General features: G+C 37.1%; 1 protein-coding gene across 3 annotated transcripts in view; it reads left to right on the top strand.

Annotated features, from left to right (window-relative positions):
* The first annotated feature begins 387 nt into the window (after nucleotides 1-387).
* The window catches only part of hs6st3a (heparan sulfate 6-O-sulfotransferase 3a), a 44,209-nt gene continuing 18,467 nt past the window's right edge, over nucleotides 388-26,129 (top strand). For all 3 annotated transcript variants that reach the window (XM_051897674.1, XM_051897673.1, XM_051897672.1), the window contains exon 1: nucleotides 388-7,844. In XM_051897674.1, coding sequence (XP_051753634.1) covers nucleotides 7,297-7,844 — 548 coding nt within the window. In that variant the 5' untranslated portion in view covers nucleotides 388-7,296. The remainder of the gene's footprint in view (nucleotides 7,845-26,129) is intronic.

Here is a 26,129-nt window from a genome sequence, read left to right as displayed (position 1 = left end):
AAACAAAAGATTTGAAGCTTCGAAGCTTCATGAAGCAGTGTTTTGAAATCGCCCATCACTATATTGTTGAATAAAGTCATTATTTAGTTTTTTTGGTGCACGAAAAGTATTCTCGTTGCTTCATAACTTTAAGGTTGAACTACTGTAGTCACGTGAACTGTTTTAAATATGTTTTTAGTAGCTTTCTAGGCATCTGAAAGTGTTAATTATCTTGCTGGCAATGGAGGCCTCACTGAGCCATCGGATGTCATCAAAACATTTTTAATTTGTGTTCTGAAGATGAACGAAGGTCTTACGGGTGTGGAATGATATGAGGGTGAGTAATAAATGACAGAATTTTCATTTTTGTGTGAACTAACCCTTTAATGATGATTGACAGGACTAAATGTTTAGGCTCCTCCAGAACCTACTTTTAGAACTACATATAAATGAAATGCAAAAAAAGTTTTTACTAGTTTTTACATAAACCAGTTATTACTGTTTTTTTCTTCATATTTTTGATCAAATAAATGCAGCCTTGGCGAGCATAAGAATAAATTAAAGAGTAAGAATAAGAGTAAATTACAATATAATATTGCTGGATGCAACATTTACTTCAATCAATGATTTTTGGCCCTTCAAAGGTTTGGGCACTTGAGGTCTGACTAAACCTGTGACAAATGATTTAATTTGAAGTTTCTAAGAATACACAAACCCCTCTTGACTTTTGTAACTTCATACAAGCAATCTAGAGGAGTGCACTCCAAAAAAACAGCAAGGTTATGTACCTTAAAAGCACCAAAGGCACTGAAATGTTAAGTGCTTCACTTTTGCAATAAGTCAGTAAACCCTCCTCTGAGCAACCTCTCTTTTTCAATCACCTTCTCTGAGGCCCCCTGGGAAGTCTAATAGTCGGCATTATCAAACCACATAATCAAACAAACAAGGGAAACATCACGATTATGTACTGGGCCCTCTGCTAACGCCCCCTTTCCTCTGTAGTTTCTCTTTCATTCTGTCTCTGTGCAGGCAGAACAAGAACACTGATTACTTCTCTCAGCTGGGGGAATGCAGGACTAAAGCTCATAGCTGCTGCATTAATCAAAGTCCTGTATGGATTTCTCTCAAAACCGCAGGCCTACACATTTGCAGGGTGCTGCTTTGGGCAAGTGCGTACTGTGAGCATAGGAGCTTTTTTGTTGGCAGTGTTGATGGTCCTGCTCTATTATGATCTTACATATCCTCTTTCACAGTATTATTCACCAGTATTTAATGTGTTTGCAAATCCTTGTTTTTTTAGTATCATTGAGATACTACTATAGTTTTTATTAATATTTTGAATTAGTTTTTATTTTTATATTCTCCATTTTCATTTTAAAGTTTTAGTAATTTTGATGTGTTTTTGTCGTTTTTATACATTCTTTTTTAAAAAATATATAGATTTTATTAATTTTCATTTCAGCAATTAGAGTTGTGAGGCTGGATCTAATCGACAAATCAACAAAATCACAAACACACAGAAGAACAGGATAAACGTAGTAGTAGCAACCAACTTAACATTGACGTGAACTGGCCCCGTTTACACTAGTGCGTTTTTGTTCTAAAACGGTGTTTTAAAATGAAAACGATCCTCATCTACACTGGTGTTTCTACAACGTTTCAGAAACAATCTCCGTCTACACTACATGACCGAAAACGCATGTCACATGACCGTTCATGCACACTGGGCATGCGCATACAAGTGTAAAGTTGTAGGCAGCTGCCGTATTAAAAAAAATGCAGTTTAACTGCACAATGGCTGCTAAAAATGACAACAAAGCCAGCAAAGACTGCAGTTCATTCTCCAAGTTATTGTTTACTTGATCGTCAAGGATATGCAGAGCGAAGGTGGGCAGCCATGCCATCGTTTTCAAAAGTCTCAGTTTTGGTCCGTTTACACTGAAACGCAACCCCGGCATTTTCAAAATAAAACAGGGTCTGCAGCGTTTTCAAAAGTCTCCTTATTCGAGGTTCGAAAATGTCAGCGTAGTGTAAACGACTGGCATAACCATAGCAAAACTTATGCGTTTTAAAATGAAAATGCACTAGTGTAAACGGGGCCTAAGAAGAGAACGGACCAAGAACTGCTCAATCTGAGGGCTAAATATATACACACAGACTTACAAAAGGACTAAACAAGGATCAGGTGTGACAAATCATTTAATTAATGAGTTGCCAGGACAACAAAAAAGAATTTTCTAGAAACCAAGGAAAAAAAAAAAGGAAACACTGATCTACAAATTAACACTGTCGCTGTGTCCAAAATCGAATACTTCCCTACTATGTACAGTAGTCAACATTTGAAGTGGATCAAAAAAGTTCATTAAAGTTGTCCTAAGAACTAAGTTGTCCTAAGAAGAAGGTTTTAGGACAACTTTGATGAAAGGTTTTGATCCACTTCAAATGTTGAGTACTGTAGTATGTGAAGAACAGTATGCCAAAAGAGTAGCATGTCCTAATAGATATTATTCTAAAAATAGTAGGTAAAGCGAATTGTGTAGCGAACAGTAGGTAGAGCGAATGTGTCCACACCAGACACGAGCGGTGTGATGTGACACAACAAAAGCAAATAGAACCCATTATAATCAGCTGATGCTGTCTACACTGGATGCGGCGCGACACGACGCAACAAATATCCAACAGTAAACTGATGCCCTGTTCTATTTCTGACACACTTCAAGTGCTCGCGCTACTTCTGACACAAAGAACAAATGTATTTGCAGGGGTCGCTTTGTCGCATCCAGTGTAAACAGCCTCAAGCTGTCACATCTGGTGAAGAAATGGTGTAAGTGGCCATTTTCAACTAAAAATGGAAAAAAATGTATGCGTTTTAGCCATTCATTTACATGACAACAGCGTTTTGGGGGCCTGAAAATGCAAACTTTTGAAAACGGGTTTCAAAGTGTAAGTTTTTTAAAACAATACCGTTATTGTTTCCATGTAAATGACAAAAACGGGAATTTGTGAAAACGCTGACCTCATACACAGGCTTATTATGAGTTCAGTCTATAGGTGTGTAGTGTTTCTTTAGAAAGTGATATCGCCAACTACTGGCCTGGCATGCAAAATACAGTGTCTTTAGTCGTGTTTGCAGATCCGTGTGAATGGAGATCATTTTTAAAAAGTTGTCATCTGTATGCGGAAAACGCATACAGATGACAAAAACGCAAAAAGTTTATGAAACAAATTTTTTTGGTATGTTTTAACATAAGAAGAAAACAGTGACACTTAAGGCAGCTAACCATTAATAGCCAGACTGTGTCATGTGTCTTCAAAAAACAGAATAATTTTCCCCGTCTTGTTGTCAAGGCTCCTATGGTGCTTGATGACTAATGTATGTAAATGCACTCAACAGAAAGATAAATTACTGGCTCTGTGTTCATGAGATGTTTACCTTTCCAAAGATAGCCGCTTCCTTGAATCTACACAGACATAGTCATACACTCTCTAATAATCTTAAACTTGTCAAAGCTGCATATCTAATTATCTTGGGAGAAATTATCTGCACTCGTTTCTTCCACAAGATGAATAAAAGTGTATTGGAATATAATTAATGTCATACCCTCCACTTGTTCACAAATTCCCATTCCTTCTAATCATTCACATTTTAGCTTTTGTTATGAAGGGGAGTGGGGATGATTTTGAGGTGGAGTTATTATGAGTTATTATTGATGCTATTATGTAAAGTCTGTCAGGGGAAAACAGCCCTATTCCTTCATTTAAATGGTTTGAAGAACAAGAATGTTTTTTTGTTTTTTACCCCCACAGGCTCTACACAACCCTGAAGATAAATACAGTCAATTATAGCAAGTTCAACCAAAGCTTAATGGTTGTTTTATTGTCTTATTGTCTTTGATAGTTAGAGCTTTTTAAATGATTATCTATAATACTCAAATAAATGATAGATTATCTTGATAAGTACAAAATATTAATTTGATGGCATGAGAAAGAATCTCCCTCTATTATTTTGAGCTGTCCGTGGTGCTGAAATGCTTCCAGGTTAGCGGCCAGAAAAAAATCTCAATTTTATACAGATTCTTTTTATTGTTAATCATTTTCAAAAAGAAATATGTTGTGAATGTTTGGATGATTGCATCATAAGCAAATCAAGGCCAAAAGTGTAACATTTGCTTCACTGCTCTATCACAAACTGACATTCTTTTTAGTTTTCAAAAAGTGCATATTGTCTTTTTAATGTTAATTAGCATTCCAATATTTACAAAGTGTAAATCTCGGAGATGCCCATTAAGAACTGATTACTTACATCACCTGGACCATCATTCCCTCCAGAATAATGATGTATTGTATTCAAAATACAATCGTATAAAGTATTATTATTATGATGACAGTGGATTTGAAGTGCCACTTTTATGCTATTTTAAAGGTTCCTAATTTTGTTTTTAATGTCTCCGACAATAGATTAGTCTCTGACAATATTGTGATCAGTCTACCGCTGACAGCGTGTGTCGGAAATGAAATGCCTATTACCATATATGAATTTTAGCTCCGGAGGCTTCCTCAACACTTGATACACAGTGATACGAACAGTAACGACAATGCAAGTGCAACAGTGTCTTCTCGACATGTCAACAACAAGAACCAAACTCTTCCAGGCCTCAGCTACAACTACAGTGTTTGAGGGCAGCGAATGAGGACCACAGGCTGGCATTATGCAAATTTGTTGCATTGTTATAGGTATATAACAGGAAGTGAGACTGGAATTACTGATGACTCATTTCACAGGTCAGAATCGATTCACTTTAGAGGCACTTTAAATGAAGCAGGTGAGGTATTATATCTTGCATTATTGATATAAAGTATTATGAGCTTCTAAATTGTTATTTGCACATATCTTGGTTTCTTCACTTTGACATCCAGTGCTTATGGATTGCAGTTGGTCACAATTATGCCTGAATGTTGTTTGTTGTTTTGTTTGTTTTTTACTTTGTTTATTAGTTTTTCGCCTTTATTTGGTAGATCAGTGGAGAAACAAACAGGGAGAACAGAAGTAGGACATGACCCAGACTAGGCGCGACCACAGGCTCCACAAGCCCCAACAGTGCTTCATATGTCAGGACCAGGCACTACCTTCTGCGCCACAGCTCAAACTATGAGGTTATTTGGGGTAAGGGAGACCAGGGAGTGTTGTAACGGCTTTACTAGAACCAATTAGTAATTAGACGGAAATTTTACATTTCCTTGCACTTTCAATTAGGATCCAAATGCCACAAACCCTGTCATTATACCTTTATGGAAAGCTTAGAGCGTCTCTTACTTAAGTTGAAAAGCAAAAATTAAGAAATGCCGAGCACTGAAAGCCCTATTCTGGCCAAACCCTGGATTTTTTTTTTTCCAGGCAATACTGGTAAAGTAGGACACAAAGTGGGAAACTTTTTTTTTCTCTTAAACAAGCAAGACAGCCTGTACTTAAATATAGCTTGAGTATTTATTGCCAACATAGGCTTAAATAAAGGTTTAAATATTCACTTTGCCTCTTTGTCGCCACCTCTGTTTGAAACCTGCAATTGCAGTTATTTGCGGAATTATCATCTTTACATGGGTTGTGCATCAGCATGGCACCTCAGCGCGGATGAATCTAATGTTTGCTGTCAGTCACCACATCGGTGTGGATAATGTACTTTGGAATCACATTCTACATCTCGGAAGTATGACCAAAATAAGAATTTTCACTGGAAAATGTCATCTGAACAAATCTGCCACTTTTGTTCTGATCAACTGAGAAAAAAAGCATTACAATAAATCGTGCTACCAATGGTGATTAAATCTAACGATCGCTTAGCTCATTTCATATCAAACCGTACAAATTATTATTATTGTTATACTTTGTTCTCAAATTGTTAATGTTAACAACATCAGCATTGTGTGACTATAGGCTATATGTGTATTTGTTGTATTAGCGTTACCTGTAGATTTCAATTTCTGTAGCCACTCCACAGTCTGAAGTCTTTTGCTTTTGCACCGATGATTGTCATTTGGACCTTTCTGGATTACAATCCGCAATCAAAATGATTACGTTTAATTAATGCAGCTGCTGTGAGAAAAGGCTATAAATGATGTAGCCTACTAGCTGGGACTCCTTCTTTATGTACTGTATACAGATGTGACTTAACGGCTGCATGCTCGAATTTCCCGCGGAAACCCACCAGAACCATTAGAATTAGAAAACATTATTACAAGCTTACGGTTGTGAATCGGGCTAAGGTAAGGATATAGATTTGACCATTGACCATTTAACCAAAAAGAAAGAAAAAAAAAAAAAAGCAGTTTTAATATAAATCATTTCCTTATATTCTACCATAGCCCCCTTCACTTCTCACTTCTCAGATTTAAAAATATCTTGCTCATTGTCTTAATCATTTCTCCTCGTTTTTTTTTAACAATAAATGATCGTTTACTTTTATATTACATTACATTAAGATTTTACCTCAGATCTCTGTCATTTTCCTTACCAGTGCCTTTCCCGCCAGTGGCTATGAATTGGGCACTGCCACGCCCCTCGATGTGACATCATCAACATAGAACGCAAAAGCAACTATTTGCTTTCAAAAGGTACATTAATAATTACTTTTAAACATTTAAGGAAGCTCGTATGGCTATAACAGGAATGAAGCCTAACTCTCCCACCTATTTCTACATTTGCCCAATTTTACTTGCTTTTGAATGAAAAATAAGTCAGATAGACCTAATGTAATTACATGCTCTCATCCAATGCACCCACTGGCTTCTAGATCTCTCTCTCTCTCTCGGCACGATGAGCAAGTTGCAACAGGAACTCAACTTCTTAAAGCTCATCTCGAAGGAACCTGCATCACAAAGCAGTGCAATAATTCAGAGCTGAAGCTCACAGCGACGGAACGGATATCTGGATGTGTTTTACGATGAGTCCGGATCTCATCTACCCTGCCAAGCCTTACGTTATAATCTATCGGACGAGGACGGATACAATTTATGTCAAACATTGAGAAAATCGGCACTGCAAATGGATTCTCAAAGTCCTGCACTGTATATCAGGCAGTTATGAAGCTCCTTGTAAAGCGTCCAAGTTTAGTACAATGAGGAAACGCAAGGATTGTTCTTCCTTTCTGTCTACAATTTTTACGGTCCAACTGATCTTTATGTAACTGTGATCTAATTGAAGGCGCCGTGTGCTGTGCTCTTGTGCCGGATCAGACTTTGCCAGCGAGCATCATCCGTATAAAGCACCTGGAGGACTCATTCAGCGGCTACAGCATCACCAATGGCGTGATCCTCCGGTTCATGGTCTTTGCCATGGATGATAAATCCAACAAACTCCTTTTAGTTCCTGTTTTGACCGTTTTATTTGTCATGATTGGCTATCAGTACATCTGTCCAGCGGGTAGCACGTCCTGTCGGTTTGGGAATGGAGAGAGTTTTCCGTTCTCCAAATATCCCTCAGACGTCAACACAGAGTCTCCAGATCCGGACGAGGACGCTTCGTTTAGATTCCAGTCCAAATTCAACTTCACGCGCGACGACCTCGAGCGCCACGTGGATTTCGACATCAAGGGGAACGACGTGATCGTGTTCCTCCACATCCAAAAGACCGGAGGAACGACGTTCGGGAGACACCTGGTGCGGAACATCCACCTGGAACGCCCGTGCGACTGCCGCTCCGGCCAGAAAAAATGCACGTGTCACCGACCCGGGAAAGCGGAGTCGTGGCTCTTCTCGCGCTTCTCCACGGGCTGGAGTTGCGGTTTGCACGCGGACTGGACCGAGCTCACGAACTGTGTCCCTGCTGTGATGAATAAAAAGCAAAAGAAAGATGCGCCACTGAACGGGCGGTAAGTAGCTCCTAATAAAAGTGAACAAACGGAATAAAAGTTAATTTGGTGACACTTTAAAATAACTATCAGCACCAGTATATGATGTAAAACATCTGAAGTTCACGTAGGGGAGGCACTTGTTTCAACATCTGTAACTCTAGTAACTCAGACTTTAATAAAATATTCACATATTTGTCTGCTGCAAATTGAAATAGATTAAAGCCTATAATACTTATTTCTAAACGGTGTATACTGGTGTTACAACTTACCCTACTACTCGAGTTGTAACACCAAAAAATTTAATTAAATTTTGTACATGTATTTATTGGGGTAATCAAATTTACTTGTTTAAAACTTGTTTACCTAAACCAAGTGGGTTAATGTCATATATGATAATGATTTTACCCCTGTAACTCATTTCTAGCTGATAAACTGATGGTGTTACAACTCACCCTCGTTTTACAGAACTCAAATATGAATATAAGCCCGTAATTTTAAGACATTATAGCTGATCTGTAAAGCCTATGCATATGTAAAAATGTAAGTTGTTATAAAGTAGTGTTACATCAGCATAGTGTGGAAGCTATGTGTTGGTGACAGAAAATATATCTTTATTTTTTGTCAGTGCTTTGCAATATTTTTGCTAGTGTCATGAAATTGGATTCTTCACTGTCTTAAAATGATCCACATCTGTGAATATCAGCTCCCTGCTGTGCATGGGCCATTCTGTCAGCATGTGTGCAACTGAGTGTGAGACAGCTAAATATATCGCACAACTGCTTATGTCAAACTAAATTAAAAAGGAATCTAACATCTACTGTATGTTTTTTACTCCAATAAGATTTAAATGGATAGTTCACCCAAAAATGACAATTTTGTTACCATTTACTTAGGACATTTTGAAAAATTACACAATAAAAGTTAGTGTGGTCCATTTGGATTCTATCGTTCTTCAAAATCTCTTCTTTTGTGTTCCACATAAGCAAGAAAGTCATGATAAATTTGGGTGAACTGTTCCTTTTAAAGGGTTAGTTCACCCAAATATGAAATTTCAGTCATTTATTACTCATCCTCATGTCGTTCCACACCCGTAAGACCTACGTTCAGCTTCAGAACACAAATTAAGATATTTTTGATGAAATCTGAGAGGTATATGACTCGTCCATAGACAGCAATATAATCACCACGTTAACCCTTTCACACATAAGTTTAAAATATTCTTTGCTGTTTAAACACCTTTATAATGATCGCGTTAGTTGAACTATACGCAGTATGGGCGCCGCCATGTTAGTTTGCGCAGCAGTACATAGAATCGGATCTGTTGGATTTACAACATGCAAATTCTCCTGAAGTACATGAAAGTAAGTGAGCCGGTGAACTGGGAGAAGAAAGGAGTAAAATTTAAAGTTACATACACGATGTGTATCTGAATCAAGCGTGTCGTCTAATTATAATGAAAAGGATTGTTATTGCCGCTTCCATAGACATCAGTGTGTATTTTACAAACTCTAAATGTATTGTTTTGTTAGTACTTACATGTATTTAAATGTCTGAAACCTAAAATAAACATTATGTGGTTGAAAACACTGCATATTTGTGATATGAAAAGCGCTGAGCGCGTCCGTCTCTGGTCAAGCGCCAGCCAAAGCGCGCAAGCACATTTGAATTTGGTTGATCAGTTGATCACCTGATGCCCTAAACGTTCTAATCACACTGGTGTGATCGTACGCTCCAGGTACCAGCCAAGACTGATCACACCGGTGTGATCGTACGCGTCAAATAGTCGAGGTGACTGCAGTGGTTCAACCTTAATTTTATGAAGCGATGAAAATACTTTTTGTGCGCAAAAACAAAACAAAAATAACGACTTTATTCAACAATCTCTTCTCTTCCCTGTCATTATCCTTACGCAGTTGACGCAGTAAGCACAGTGAAGGCTTCTGTGTTTACATATGAATGCCAGCTCAGTATTGGCCAAAGCTGATCACGTGATCAGCACGACGCGTGTGTGTTCTGACGTAGAACCTGGAAGTGCTGAACATAAACAACATATGAGAATGACACAGAAGAGAAGATATTGTTAAATAAAGTCGTTATTTTTGTTGTTTTCCACACAAAAATTATTCTCGTCGCTTCATAAAATTAAGGTTGAACCATTGTAGTCACATGGATTATTTCAACAATGTCTTTAATACCTTTCTGGACCTCGAAAGTGTTGATTATATTACTGTCTATGGACGAGTCATATACCTCCCGGATTTCATCAAAAATATCTTAATTTGTGTTCCGAAGATGAACGAAGGTCTTACAGGTGTGTGGAATGACATGAGGGTGAGTAATTAATGACAGAATTTTCATTTTTGGGTGAACTAACCCTTTAAGACTTCATTGATCACAGTGAGACAGATTCGTCTTGATGCAGGGCCACTAAACTTTTAGATTGCCAGACCTATTAAATGCTAATAAATCCAGTGGGCTGTGGGATACACACCTATTAATATGTGTTTGCAGCCACATGAATATTCCTTCTCATCACCCCACTCGTCTCACTTGGCCTTGCAGAGCTTCTTCAAGCATGTTTACGATCATCTTCTAAAGGGTCTCTTTACCACAGAACATAAATCGATACTCTCAGCTGAGCAAGTCAGAGGTGTTGATCCACTGCACAGGGCTTGTACACTCTTTCATTGTAATGTTATTATGGACAAGAATAGCCAAAGTACTACGTTATCCACTGTATGTGTTCTGTGGCACCCTGTTAAGATCTTGCTTTGAGTTGATTTAACTCATTTTCATTAGTTTCTTCCACTAAAGAAATATGCATGTTGTAATGCAAAGTGCAGAACGCAGTGGAGCACTATGTATTGCACCGCAGCTTCTCACTTTTCTGCAAGCAACAATGGATGTGGTTTCAATTACACGATCGTGTTACGTTGAGAGGTCTACGGCAGACAATAGTGAAAAAAATCCCATCTGCTGCCGCGACTCAGGATATTAATCCCCTCCCCACATACACACACACACTGAATCTCTCATCTTCTAAATCCTCCGTTCGTTCATGATGCCTCGTCAAGCAGGCACTCCAGCATTCAAGCGGATAAAGGCAAAACGAGTTGTGATAGACCAAGAGAGATAGCTCTGAGATCCAACTTAAGGCACATTAATAGCTTTTTATTGGGTACTTTGTGAAGACAAGTGCTTCTGAAATGCCCTTCCCCTATAATTACGTATTATTGTGTTGGCATTTGAGATACTGTGTTGGAAGTAAAGATGCAGGACTGCGGAAAGCATGTTCATGTGTGCGTTGGAGAAGAGATGACCTGTGAGGTGCAGGATTCTGTGTGTGTGAGATGGGCCCTTGTGTGTGTTTGTATATGCAAAAAGCAGCATAAGGCATTGGGCATGGTTGGAAAAGGAGCACTACAGGCATTACATTAGCAATGCATGAAGGAGTGCAGCATGTCCTATGTGCAGCAATGGAATAACAATCTTTTATATAAACTGCTTGGTATTCTCACAATAGAATCATGTTTTGATGGTGCCTCCCATTAATCTAGCTGCTTCTGGGATATTTAGAAGTCTTGCTGCATTGTCAATTTGTGTTATTTATTTATTTCTTATATATCACTCCTTGAACATCCCTAAGGAACCAGTGGGAAAACCACAATGGGCTGGTAGAGCACTTTGAACAGAATGCAACAAAGAAAGGAACCTTAAAGCATTAGTTAATTAAGGGAACGTTTACATGACAATGATATACTAAAAATGGACAAGTTTTTCCTTTGCATTATTTACGTATAGACGAAAACGTTGTTAAAACAATACCCATTCACACGGGTCCATGAAAACGATTAAAATCGCTGTATATTGCATGCCAGGCCAGTAGTTGGCGATGTCACTTTGTAAAGAAGGACTACGCGCCTATAGACATCACTGTTTTCACAAATTCATGTTTTTGTAGTTTACACAGAGACAATAATGGTATCGTTTTTCAAAAATGTGCACTTTGAAACCCGTTTTCAAAAGTTTGCATTTTTCAAAACGCTGTTGTTGTGTAAATTAATGGCCAAAACGCATAAAAAGTTTTCCGTTTTTAGTTGAAAACAGTGTTGTGTAAACGGCCCCTAAAACAATGAAAAATCTGTCACCATTACATCCTCATGTCATTCCTTCTTTATGTCAGAGCCCTTCGTCTGTGGAACACAAAGGGTGTGTCTCAATCACCTCCCTAGCTCCCGAGCTCATGAATCAGTATATCGTGTACGCAAATTCGCCACTAGGAAGGACAGTAAAGGACGCTGGTTCACTACACATTGGGACACTTATGACTCTATTTCCGGCGACGTGACATTATACAACATGACTACTGATATTTATGAACAACAGCAGAGCTGATATCTTTCTGATATTACTTGTAATGTTATTTAAAGTACATAAATTAATAAATTATAAATAAATTATAAATGTTAGCTAGATTATGTTCATTACCTGTCTAGCGATGTATGTTTATGCTGAAATATAATAAAATAATGGTTTGTATTTTTAAAAACATCTATCGCATATCGTGTGTTGTGAGTTTCACGCTTCAGAACTTCCGTTAAGGGAGCATAGTGAGCATCGATGCTCCCTGGTTTTCACGGTGCATTGTGGGACTTTTTAGGGAGCGAACGTTTCAGTGCCCTGGAAGGATTCTACGATTGAGACAGCCCTTAAAATGGCCGATTCCCTGATCAGTGCCCTGACTACTGAACTAGTGAGCTGATTGAGACACACCCAAAGATATTTTGAAAAATGTTCATATAATGTAAGTCCATGGATTTCAGTGTTGTTTTGGATGCCGGTTTATTTCGGCTATTATTTATTTATTTATTGAGTGAACTTTCCCTTTAAGTGTAGATGAAACACAAATACAGGATTGGACTGTTTATTTTAACTGAATTTTAATCATGACAGCTTGCGGAATAGTCTTAGCATTAGCATAACTCTTTCCCCGCCAGCATTTAATTTTTAAGTTGCCAGACTCCATAGCAGCTTTCATTGGCCTGTCTGACTGACATGTAAAGCAACCAATCACAGTTTGTTTTCTTCCGCGTCATGTTTAGGGGTGTGAAAATGTAAAGTCGATGTCCCTACAATAACAGACCGGTGTGTAAAACTCTTGGATGTATTTTAAAGAGTCTATGCCTCGAACTTTACATACTTTTGAAAATCCAGCGTTTAGTTGATACTGATAAGCACTTGTAACAGTTGAAATGGTGTCCCATACTCTGAATTTGTGCTCTGCATTTCAACACATACCGTGAACACACACCTGGAGCAGCAGCCATTTTTGCTGCAGCAGCCAGGGAGTGATTGGGGGTTAGGTGCCTTGCTCAAGGACACCTCAGTTGTGGGTAATGATAGTGGAAGGGAGCGCTGTTCATTCACTCCCCCACCTACATTTCCTACTGAAGACTCAAACCCACAACCTTCGGGTTACAAGTCTGACTCTCTAACCATTAGGCCACAACTGTTAAGTGGGTCGCATTTAGTGTGCGTTTTATTTTCATGGATATCGATGAGTCAAATTTTTTAATATGTTAGCCTAGGCAATTTTCCTTTTTTATGTAATATTATTCAGTGCTCTGCCATCTGTATTTGCTTAATAGTTTTTAGTTTAATAGTTGTAGTAGTGACAGGTTTCTATACGGTCCTATAAATATGCGAATGGGCCACATATGTTTTTCTAGCTGGGGATACTTTGTGCTACATCATTTCCCCCTTTTGTTACATCAAGGGAAGCGTTTTGTCATAAGTGATGTAAAATCTTGTAAATGGCAGGGAAAGAGTTAATGATATGCCGCTGCTTAATAGACATACATGAATCCTGTAGCAGATCTAGGCAAGTGGAGCTGGGGGAGTTGGAGGGTTTCAGAGGAAGAGCGAAAACTGAACCAGACTATTTGAAGGTGGGGTAAGCGATATTTAAAAAACGCTGTTTGGAAGTTAGTCGGACCGACACACCAGCAAACAACAACAAATGTGTAGTCAATCAGCATTAGGGGGCGTATAACGGTTGAGAAGAGAGAACGAGCAAGAGGGAGATTTGAAGAAAGACTGCAGAAAGAGAGATGAGACACAATACAAAAGAGAAAAGCTCAGAAGAATATCACTGGAATGAAGGGTTATGATTGGGCAAGATCTTTAGGACCTGCGTTAATATTAGAAAAGCTTTCCAGCGCTGGAGAGAGCTAAGCGGGAAAACCTGAAAACAGACACGGAGGCTGCTTTGATTCCACTCCATACGCTCGAGAATGCGGTGTTTAGCGTCATTGTTAGTGCACTCGGCGAGCGGGGTTCGAGACTGACTCGGTGTAGGGTGGTTAGGATTGGAGGGCGAGTTTTGGAGGCGGAGCAATGAAGAGAGGGGTGTGTTTGCTTGGGTTGATTTCAAATATCAACAGTGTCCAACAGTGTTTTTGAAATATCGCTTACCCCACCTTTAAATGTTGAACTAGCAATCTCATTGGCTGCTGAATCAGCAGAGGCAGTTTCATGACTGAACTATATGTATACCACCATCTCTCTCACTCTCTACCCCCTTGCTTTCATTTGTGGAGCTAAATTCCAATTCTACATCTCAAACTTGTGTTTAAGCCCCTGTTGCCGTCAGACACTAATCAGAGAGGCAGCCATCGCTTCCAGCAAGGTATTCTTGAGATGCTTGTAATCTTCGGATTCCTTCAGAAAGATTAGTGCAAGCGAGAGCGGCAATCTCATCATCTGAGTGAGAGATTACCATCCAGATTTATGCAAAGTCTCTGTCTTAATACCAGTTGTGTGTCCTCCCGCTGCTCTGAGGATCGCTGCCATCAGCTCCCGTGGTTCTATTCTTAATGTGTTTTTTATGTCGTGCCCTTTCATTCCTTGAGGATTCAGAGCATGAAGGTTTATAATGAAAATCAGGCTGATATGATACCCATCACTGGCACCAGCACTCAAGAACTGTTTTCAGTATGCAAACATGTTGATGTATGATACTTAACATATTTTTTCCAGTGTCATCCAGCAGAAAATGTTGTTGCACAAATGTGAAAAGCACATTTATTTCAATCAGTCCTAGTAATGTTTCCTTTAAGTATCAAAATTTGTCTCAGATGTTTCTTTCAACATTCACAAAATTGGGGTCAGTAAGATTTAAAAAAAAAAAAAATTCAAAGTCTCTCATGCTCATCAAAGCTGCATTTATTTGATCAAACATACAGTAAAAACAGTAATATTGTGAAATATTATTACAAATTAAAATATCGGTTTTCTATTTGAATATATTTTAAAATGTAATTTATTATGTGATGGCAAAGCTGAATTTTTAGCATCATTACTTCCAGTCTTCAGTGTCACATGATCCTTCAGAAATCATTCTGATATGCTGAATTGATGCTCAAGAAATAGATATATTTGATGATACATGATACATCTTGATAGCAGTTGATGTACTCTGGAAATGTAGAGCCACAGTATAAACCATATATGTATACCATTGTCTAGGTAATTTGGTCTTAGATGAGAATTAGTACATTTAACTTACATTTTTTGATTGAATTTGAGTGAATCTCTGACTTTGCAGATTTTCTTGGCACATCTGAGCATATTTTGAGACATTGATGAAATCTCTCTAGCAAGAATAATTCACATATTACAGAGATCTCAATTTGAATCAGTTATCCTCATAATCATTATTTCAATGACTGGACACAAATATCATCAGGCCAGTCTGAACGATTGTCCCTCTATCACTTGTGGCAATAAAATAACATTGGCCGGTGGCACAGCGTAACTTTAAACACTTCAGCACGGCTCATATATTGTAAACTCAGAGACACGCTGTGATGTGGCCACCAATCAACTTAAGAGCCGATGCAGAGAGATATGCAGAGAGTGCAGTACATAGAGCTTGATGCCAGAGGTGTGTTGAATCTGGTCCAAGAGCTTTTGAGGTTTGGTGCTGGAGCTCTTAAATGCTATCTAGTTTCAGAGTCCTTGGGTATGCAAAGTCAGGAGCAGATTTATGCATGAACACACTGCTCTCACACACACTCACACAACGCCTCTCTCACTCCCTTTGTTAAATTCTCCTTTTACTCCATTTCCAGTCTTGCATCCCCTGGGGTTTCCAACATCTTCCAAGAATAGACTGCACTCAGGTCTGGGATCAGCAATGAGGCACAGTGTACGGGCTGCAGTGAAACTGATACGTGTGTACTACCTGTGAGCCTAGGTCTCTCTCTCTCTCTCTCTCTCTCTCACTCTCTCACTCTCTCTCTCTCTCACTTACACACACAGCTGGCTAGTTTTGCTTAAAGTTCTGGCCTCTTTTCCACAAAAAAAAAGCCTCTCTGCCACACTACCAAATAATAATAATAATTTTATTAACCAGTATTTTGTCTTGTTTTACAGTAAAGATATCTAAACATCTTTAAAAGAAGATCAATTAACTTAAGAAGCACAGTAATGCTTGTTTTCACAAAAAGATATCTTGAATTCAATTTATGTACCTTCCCACTGACAAAGTGTTTTCTGGTTTTCAGTATTTCAGTTCACTTTAAAAATTTCAAATACATTTCTGTAATTACATCTATAATTTATGCAATTTTGCTCCACAAGTTTTATCTTTTCTAAGATATCTTTTTTAAGAAAAAAATTCTGATTAAGAAATGATTTTTTTTTACTGTGAATATGCTTGCATCTGCTTTTTAGATATTTTTCTCATCAATTACTGCGACCACCTTTTTCCATTTTTTTCCATTCTATTAAAGCATTAAAAAATTATGGAAGCGTGTTTCTGCCATGAAATAAAAAATAAAAAAGGTAATTGTGACTTTTTATCTCACAATTCAGAATTGCGAGTTATAAAGTCAGAATTACATAATATAAAGTCAGAACTGCGAGATATAAAGTCAGAATTGTGAGATATAAAGTCAGAATTGCGTGATATAAAGTCAGAATTGTGAGATATAAAGTCAGAATTGCGTGATATAAAGTCAGAATTGCGAGTTATAAAGTCAGAATTGCGTGACAAAGTCAGAATTGCTAGATATAGTCAGAATTGTGAGATATAAAGTCAGAACTGCGTGATATAAAGTCAGAATTGTGAGTTATAAAGTCAGAATTGTGAGTTATAAAGTCAGAATTGCGTGACAAAGTCAGAATTGTGTGATATAAAGTCAGAATTGTGAGATATAAAGTCAGAATTGTGAGATATAAAGTCAGAATTGCGTGATATAAAGTCAGAATTGTGAGTTATAAAGTCAGAATTGTGAGTTATAAAGTCAGAATTGCGTGACAGTGTCAGAATTGCGAGATATAAAGTCAAAATTGCGAGTTATAAAGTCAGAATTGTGAGTTATAAAGTCAGAATTGTGTGACAAAGTCAGAATTGCGAGATATAAAGTCAGAATTGTGAGTTATAAAGTCAGTATTGCGAGTTATAAAGTCAGAATTGTGAGTTCTAAAGTCAGAATTGCGAGTTATAAAGTCAGAATTTTGAGTTATAAAGTCAGAATTGCGAAATCTAAAGTCAGAATTGTGAGATATAAAGTCAGAATTGCGTGACAAAGTCAGAATTGCGAGATATAAATTCAGAATTGTGAGTTCTAAAGTTAGAATTGTGAGATAAAAAGTCGCAATTACCTTTTTTATTTTTTTATTTAGTGGCGGAAACAAGCTTCAATATGAAATAGAAATTTGTTTACTTTAAACTTATTTAAATATTTTATATGAGCACTGCCTTATGTCATATTGAGTATGAACAATATATCGGTACCATATTGATTACTGGACAATATTAGATATTTATTTGATAAAGTTAATCTTTAAAAGCAATAATAAATTAATAACACTTTTAAATGTAATCTTTAGCAGATTTCAAAAGGAATATCCATTTTTTTGTGATGTGGTCACTTACAGTAATTGGCTTTATTTTTTATTTTTTTTATTTTTTATTTATTTATGCAAAAAAAACCAGCCATTTATTGGTTATTGGCCAGAGCATGAAAATAATTACTGGCTTATGGTTTAGGCCAAAATTATTTTAATTTCAGTGAATCCCTATGATATATCATCAATTAAAGCATTCACTCTCTTCTCATTGTGTGCATATGAACATTATCATTTGCTGTCTATAACACTAGTTCCTCGTGTCAGTGCCAGATGGAGCAGGAATCTCTGGGTGAGGGTTTGGCTCAGGCTTGTTTTTCTAATAGTATCACAGATCAAACTGGGCAGCAGCGAGAGTGTCAGCATCTTTGTGCAGCTTTTATAGTTTAGTGTCAGTCGGGAATCCAGAGCCAACCAGTTGGCATCAGCCATGAGAAATCACTTCCTTTGCAGGTGTCTTTATCAGAGAGACAGAAAGACATGGTTTTATACGTGTGTAGGTGGACTGGAGACAGACGGAGAGAGCAAGGGAGGGAGACAGAGAGAAACTGATTGTATGAGAATATATGTTTTGTAGCTTGCTGCAGTTGTATGTTGTACATGTGGATTGACGCAGTGCTTCCATCCGTGTTCCTGTCCAAAAAACATGAAGAACTTCATTCATCAGTTGCTTACCAAAGGGATCATATCATGGGAAATCAAAATCCTGTGTATTCAGATAAACGAGCATGATGTACTATGAAAACTTACTGCAGTTTTCAGAACTCAAAACTTCCTCTACTGTCCAGAAGAACATTTATTGAAGTATTCTGCAGAAAACAACTGCAACTTTGTGGCAGATAATAAAACTGTGAGATAATTAGAAGATAGCAGGATAGATACTATTATTCCTCAACACCCCCAGGATTTATTATATATGGGAAAGTTCACCAAACATTGTGCTGTTCCTGCCTGTGTAGCATCTGATGCTTTACCTAAATTTCTGAAGGATCCATCAAAACAGTATGTGTGATGCATATTATTGGAATGGATTGTATTGAGATCCTGTCAAAATGTAGCTTTGCAAAAGGGCTGTTTATTAAATTGGAAAATAGAGCAGTATATAAAGAACCCAAAATTTTGAATGGTAGATATATATATCCATTACCATTATATCTACCATTCAAAATTTTGGGGTCAGTATAAGATTAACTTTTTAAATAATTTTATCCAAGGATGCATTCAATTCATCAAAAGTGACAGTAAAGACTTTTGTAATTGTAAATGTATAGTCAGTAGATTGTCTGTTCGGAAACCATCAAAATAAAGTGTTAGCAGATATTAAGCAGATTGTCTACTAATACTCTAATGAGAGTTAGTTGACATGTAGTTGCAAAGTTATTTATATAGAATGTCTAAAGTGGACCATCAAAATAAAGCGTTACCAAATTATTTTATACGATAACTTAAATGAAGTGCAAATAGCGTCCCTTGTTGGCAAATGCTATTTACACTAGCTCCGCCCACCAATGTCTGGTTGGGCCACTCAAGTTTAAAAGATGTGCGGAATCTAAGAAAATGCTGCTATTGTCACTTAGTGTAAATAAGAAAATATGCTATTTTCACTTAGTATAAATAGCATCTACAGCTATTTGCACTTAGTGTAAATAGCATCTATTGCTAAGAAAATATGCTATTTTCACTTAGTGTAAATAGTATCTATTGCTAAGAAAATATGCTGTTTTCACTTAATGTAAATAGCATCTACAGCTATTTGCACTTAGTGTATATAGCATCTATCGCTAAGAAAATATGCTATTTTCACTTAGTGTAAATAGCATCTAATTGCCATTTACACTTGTAAATAGCACCTATCGCTTAGTGCAAATAGCCGCTGCCTAACTTAAATGTAAATGTAGTTTTGTTGTCCAAATTAACCAGACTGTTGAATGATTGATACTTTTAATCACTGTCCCTTCCTTTCATATATTTGTTCCTGAATAATTTCACATTTGAGTGCTCTTGTGTTGGCACTTGTGTTTTGATTGTGACAGCTCCCTAGTGAGCAAATGCTGAAGTCCTGCAGTGATAACCGTTTCAAAACACAAGTAAATAAATAAGCAAGACATTATTAAACCAAACAAGGTCATGAAAGCGTGAAGTGTCAACGTCTGAGTGAAAAATTTAAATTCAAGCACAGACTGTTTACTTTGGGGCCCTGGTGGCATTGAACATGAGCATTTCATCTGTCACAGCGTGACAAGCACTTCAGTACAGCTCAGAGTCTCACGGCGATACCTGAGCCAGAGTAATTCATCCAGACAGTTATTTACTTCTCTAAACATCAGTGCAAACTTCAGCCATGATTTGCACAATGTATAGGATCTAAGCATCTGATCTAAGGCTAGCATTTTCCTTAAAGTCACCATGAAATCAAAATGGACAATTCTTATTTTTTTTTATAGAATATTGCAGTATTTATTATAAATGATGCACATCATTATTTAAAAAAAAAAAAAATTCATATGCCCTCATAATCATCCCTCTTGCAATGACATCTCTTCTCTGATGACGTTTACTGGTGCGAGGGCGCGGCAACCTGTCACTCACATGAGATCAACCAATAGCAAACCACAACCATCCAATAAATAGTGCATTAGTGCCCGCCCCCTTTTTCATTTATTTTTCCATAGGGATTTTAAAATAGTCTTTTTAAATGTATAAGCCATGAACCAAACCAATCAGCTATGAGTTGAATCATAACATTACAAACTTTGATTTGAAACAAAAAGGTTTTTAAAAATCGGACAAAAAGACAAAGGTACAAGACTGTGTGCTTAATGGTTTTAGTGAGGGAAAGAACTACAATCCCATGAAGCATTGCGAACAGCATAATTAAATTAAAAACGATGGAGAAATATAAAACTACTAATTTACGAACATTGATTATATGTATAAAACAATATATTTTAAGTTTATTGCAATATATATATTGCAATACTGTATATTTACTGTATATGCATATATATACAAACATTTAAGTATTTTGAGAGCAAAGGGAGATCGACTCGATGACGTCATTCACAGTGCTTCATTGGAGTGGGGCGGAGCTAAGAGCTTTTTTGGAGCATGCTGCTTTTTACGACTCTCTGATTTAATTTTCTGTGCAGCATCATGGGTAATGTAGTTTTTCACCAGGAATTCCACTGTTAAACGATTATTATAAAAATAAGCTGAATTAATGCAGGCTGACGGCTTCAGCAGAAGCAAATACCATGGATTAACAACTTCGTAGCTCACAGTAGGTCTGTCTTTAATGATTTATAAGTTATACGTTCAAAATCAATTTCCTTATGGAGAAAATGAATGGAGTTTTTACTTCCGGAACCTGGCTGTTGCACTATATTCCCCATGGACAAAATCAAGCCCCGTTCTACATTTGTTCTTGTTCCAGAGGCCATTTCACTTGTATTTATGTCACAATAGGGAAGAAAAGACTATCATAACTTCCGTTTCATGCTGACTTTAAACCACAAATCAGATTTTTATTGTTTTGTTTTTTTACTCATCTTGCTTGGGCTTTGCCCCATTCTCGAATTTCTTCATTTTTTGTTTACTTCTCTTGTAGTAAACCTGTTAGCTGTTATACCTCTGTGGTCAAAATGCTGACACATGCAGATATTTTCCAAACACACAGGGACACACGTTACTTTGAGCTTTAGCAATGAGTAGACAGCGTGTTTTTCCCATGTGGATCACAGCGACACGTCTTGTCTGCAGCTCACATGTAATGATAACAGATCAAAGCAAACCTTCTCCTATCAAAGCTTTTTGTTGCACAAATGAGATAAATGAGAGAACAAGCGTTACCCTTCTCTGCTCTTTGTCTTCTTATTTTAGTATGTGTTGGCACATTTTTCTTTTGCAGTCTCTTATGTTCCCTCATTAGCTGCTCATTATCAAAATGCGTTTGACACATATAGTAGGAGGAATGGCAGCAATCTTTTCTGTTTTAACCTGCATCTGTGGCGAACACATTTGTATCATATGAATAGAGGCCACTTTATGAGACATAGTTGCTTGTTAACACAAACAGCCAAACAGCAAATCACAAAACTGCAGCTAAATATATAAAGCATGCAGATGCTCCGTAAACAAGAAAGATAACGCGCCACATCACAATGTTATTGAGTCATTCTAAGAAAATGGTGCTATTTGCTCATGAACATTTCTGGAAAATTGTTTTATTTTCCATTTAGAAGGGATACTGTTGAAATTTCAGGCGCAAAGTATTGGAGCTGTAATCGTCATAGACATTGAAGCACTACAATAGGGACGATATGCCCATTTTTGCCAGTGCTGTTATGATTAAAATGCTTCAGGTTTAAATGGAATTGAGGATCAATGCAAACATGTCTAATAATATTGAACTAGTATTATTTAAATGTGTGTCTCTGCATAACAGGACATAAAGTGCAGGGACAAAGACCAAGATAAATTTCAGTCCATTCAGAAAATATCATTTGCATTGCATAAATATATGAGATTTAATTATATTTTAATTTCAGTATAAGCCAAATGTATTATTTTTTTTTATTCTATATACACAACCGTTCAAAAGGTGAGGGGTCATTAACATTTTTTAAAATGTTTTTGAAAGAAGTCTCTTATCCTCACCAAGACTGCATTTATTTGATAAAAAAATATAGTAAAAACAGTAATATTGTGAAATATTATTACAATTTAAAATAACTGTTTTCTATTTGAATATATTGTAAAATGTAATTTATTCCTGTGATGCAAAGCTGAATTTTCAGCATCATTACTCCAGTCTTCAGTGTCACATGATCCTTCAGAAATCATTCTAATATGCTGATTTGCTGCTTAAAGGACAAAGTATAGTTCACTCTTTACGCGTACACTGTAACGGCCACCTAAATTATGTTGAATACTGTTTATGACGTTAATGTTGATGTGCCTTTAACCCTTTAAGACCGGATGGAGCGCTCGAGAACCCATACAGGTAGCACAAAAAATTATTTTTGCATACAAAACCAGAGACTTTACTCGTTCAGATGAAGCCTGCCGCATGCTCCTGTTGCGTTGTTTTCACCCTCTAATGAGTCTGAGTAATATGCGTTTACAACAAAAACAGCACAGCTGCTAACTGAAAACAAATATGTAGATTTCTCGTGCTCATAACTTCATGAAAAATGCACAGATCATAGAAAATGGCACATCATTATTTAAAGTAGATTCTCATGAATAATGAACCCAAAATCAACATAATATATTGCGTTGATCACAAGATATTACTCACGGAATGATGTAACATACTTGGCTAAAAAATGTCTCTCATCTTTCCGGAATGCAGTGTGTATCCAATGTTCCCTGAACCATCCATGTTCGTTTTCCAATGTGGAATAACACAAAATAGATATCATATTAAAGCTCATAAACTCAGCTTTTTAATGCATCTAATCATTTTGAAAAACTCCTAAGGAGTGCTGAGAAGTGCCTCTAAACCGGAGTTTACCGCCCGTGGGCGCCATCTGGCTGCTAAAAAATGAATAACACTTTATTCAACTATACTTCATGCTATCACCACAAAATTTGAACCAGATGCAGCTCACATATAGGAGAGCATCACCAAAAAAGAATTTTTCTCAGATCTTATTGCCTTCCTGAGTTATTCCATGTCAAATAAAAAAAATGAAAAATTATAAAAAAAAAAAAAATTATAGATATTTTTTGTCTTTTATCAGCGGTTTCTCAGCATGAAAATGTCCAAATGTAATGTAATTTATATTTTCTAAAAATTTAAAAAGTGTTCTATCAAATGATACCTGCCTTTTGACTCTCCTTGCTAAAGTTTTGGAGTTGTGAGTCTTTACTTTTGTGTATGTCACTCAGAAAAAAAACTCTAAAAAAAAGCCTTCAGGTCTTAAAGGGTTAAGATAACTTCTTCTATGGCGTACGTTGTAGTGTGCACGCTGTTCTCATGTGAGCGTGCACGCACAGAGTTTGAGAGAGATGACTGCTCTACTGCTCAATGATGTTCCAGTGTAATAATGTTACTTTTCCACTTTGATTCGTAGCGTTTATCGGAGTGCTTTCTTTTCCTGTTTATCCTCACTCTTTTACATGTATGTGAAGAGTGTGCTTATTGTGCGAACCATCTATAAAGACTCGTGGGACTACCAGTTCATTTGCCTCGGGTTTTTCTTCTCACCTCCTGTTTTCTATTTTTCATCTGGGCAGACTTCAAGCCCTCTGACAGACGTTGCACCGCGAGGGTCAGCATCATGCCCTGGGACAGTGTTGCCAAGTCTGCGGTTTTCCCGCGGAATTGGGCTACTTTAACACTGTTGCCACGGGTTGTTTTTCATGTCCAAGGGTTGAAGCGACCCCAAATAATGTGATATTTAGCCCTTGGAATGCGCATTTTACCAGGGGAACCCTGCCAAAAAGCGTATTTTACCCCCCAAAACGCGAGGGTGGGTTTTGTTGTGAAAACCTGGCAACCCTGCCCTGGGGGTCGTCGATTCACAAGGTAGTCGAAGAAAAACTGCATAAACAGAACAGACCTGAATACAGCAACAATGGAGGCCTAGACAGACAAGAGATTGTGCGAAGAGGTTAGAAAGTACCCTCATTTGTACAACATGAAAGCATGAAAGAATACAAAGATGTTTATATGGGTTGTAACTCATAGAGGTATTGCAATTTGTCGCAATGCGCATGCGTTGAACACCTGTGTACGCGTACGAGTCAAGTGAAGTATACTGTGCGTTCAACTGTGCACATACATGTAAAAAAACGAAGTATAGTTTCTGCTTAAGAAACCTTTCTTATTATTATCAATGCTGAAAACAGTTCAGTGCTGCTTAATATTTTGTGGAAACATGCATTTTTTTCAGGATTATTTGATGAATAGAAAGTTCAAAAGAAGAGCTTTTAGTTGAAATCTGTTATGTTCAGCTGTAATGAAGCAGATGATGAAAGATAGAAAGCAAAAAAAAACTTTAATAAAATAAATAAGGAAAATTCTCAGGAGATTGCAGGAGAATACACAGCCATGCTAATACTGACGATACTGGACAAAGGAACAGAATGAAACACAAGGCTTAAATACATGGGGAGTATAATCTAGGGTAAACAGAACAGGTGTGGGAACTGATTACCAACCAGGGAAACTAGCTAGAGAACTCAGGCAAACAGAAACAGAGCAAACAGAAACCAAAACAGAACATGACAGAATATACACAGTACAGCTGTCACTTCCAATTCATTTAATGCATCCTTGCTGAATAAAAGTATTAAATCTTACTGACTCTAAATTTTGAATGGTAGTGTAACTCCTTAAAATGTAAAAAGTGATGATTGGACATGCAAATTTGATGCTTGTTTTTCATCAGAATATAATAAAATGACAAAATAAATGTTTTATTATATTATTTATTTTGCATTACACACTAAACTGAATGTCAACTGTCAAACACTGTTGATTATATCAGCAATGGGAACTCAAATGTCACCGTTTCCTAAGAATTTACCCCAAGCAGTCCGTGGTGTCTGTGATCTCGCAGCAAATTACAAATCTGTTGTTGCCTCGGAGGTAGAAGATTTCTGTACCTCTGCCTTCCTACATTGTGTTGTTGGGGCTACTGGCTCAATTTTTTTTAGCCCTTATCCCTGGCAGTTTTATTGACTTTTGGCCTCTTTTAGATTAGTTTTAAACTGCTACTAAAAAAGCAACTAGTAGGAAAGTCAGAGAAAAAGTGGCAGAGCTGTTATGCTGCCATAGTGTCTGTGTGTTTAACTTCTCTCTCTGGATTTCACTAGTTGTGAGGTAATTGTGACTTTATATCTTGAGAGTTTCTATCTCTCAAATCTGAGAAAAATTCACAATTGCAAGATAAAAAAAAATAATAATTTTGACTTTTTGAGTGTATATACCTTGCAATTCTCACTTTATAACTCGCAATTGCAAGTTTATATCTCAATTGTAATTGTGAGGAAAAAAAGTCAGAACTGTGAGTTAAAAAGTCACAATTACCTTTTTTATTTTTTTATTCCATGGTGGAAACAAGTTTCCGCAGCTTTTAGTCTAATCATCCTAAAATTGTTGTTTGTACTTTAAAAATTGTACTCTGAAACCTAAACAAAATAATGATTGGAAGCTAAATATTTATTAGAAATAAACACAAAGAATTTGTTCTGAGTGGCTTGTTAAGAACATTCCGGTCTGTTAGTTGCTAAAGGTTAGATAAACTTTACTTAAAGAGATATTTATGAACCAATATGCTGATATTTTTAACAGAAGAATTTTGGAAAAATGTTCTTCCAACTCTTTTCCCTACATTGACTGTTATTAGTGATGTCTGTCAAGCTCCACAAAGCACCATA

Source organism: Ctenopharyngodon idella, chromosome 6 (genome assembly GCF_019924925.1).
Source record: "Ctenopharyngodon idella isolate HZGC_01 chromosome 6, HZGC01, whole genome shotgun sequence".
In the NCBI taxonomy this organism is placed as follows: domain Eukaryota; kingdom Metazoa; phylum Chordata; class Actinopteri; order Cypriniformes; family Xenocyprididae; genus Ctenopharyngodon; species Ctenopharyngodon idella.
This window is presented reverse-complemented; position numbering and strand designations above follow the sequence as displayed.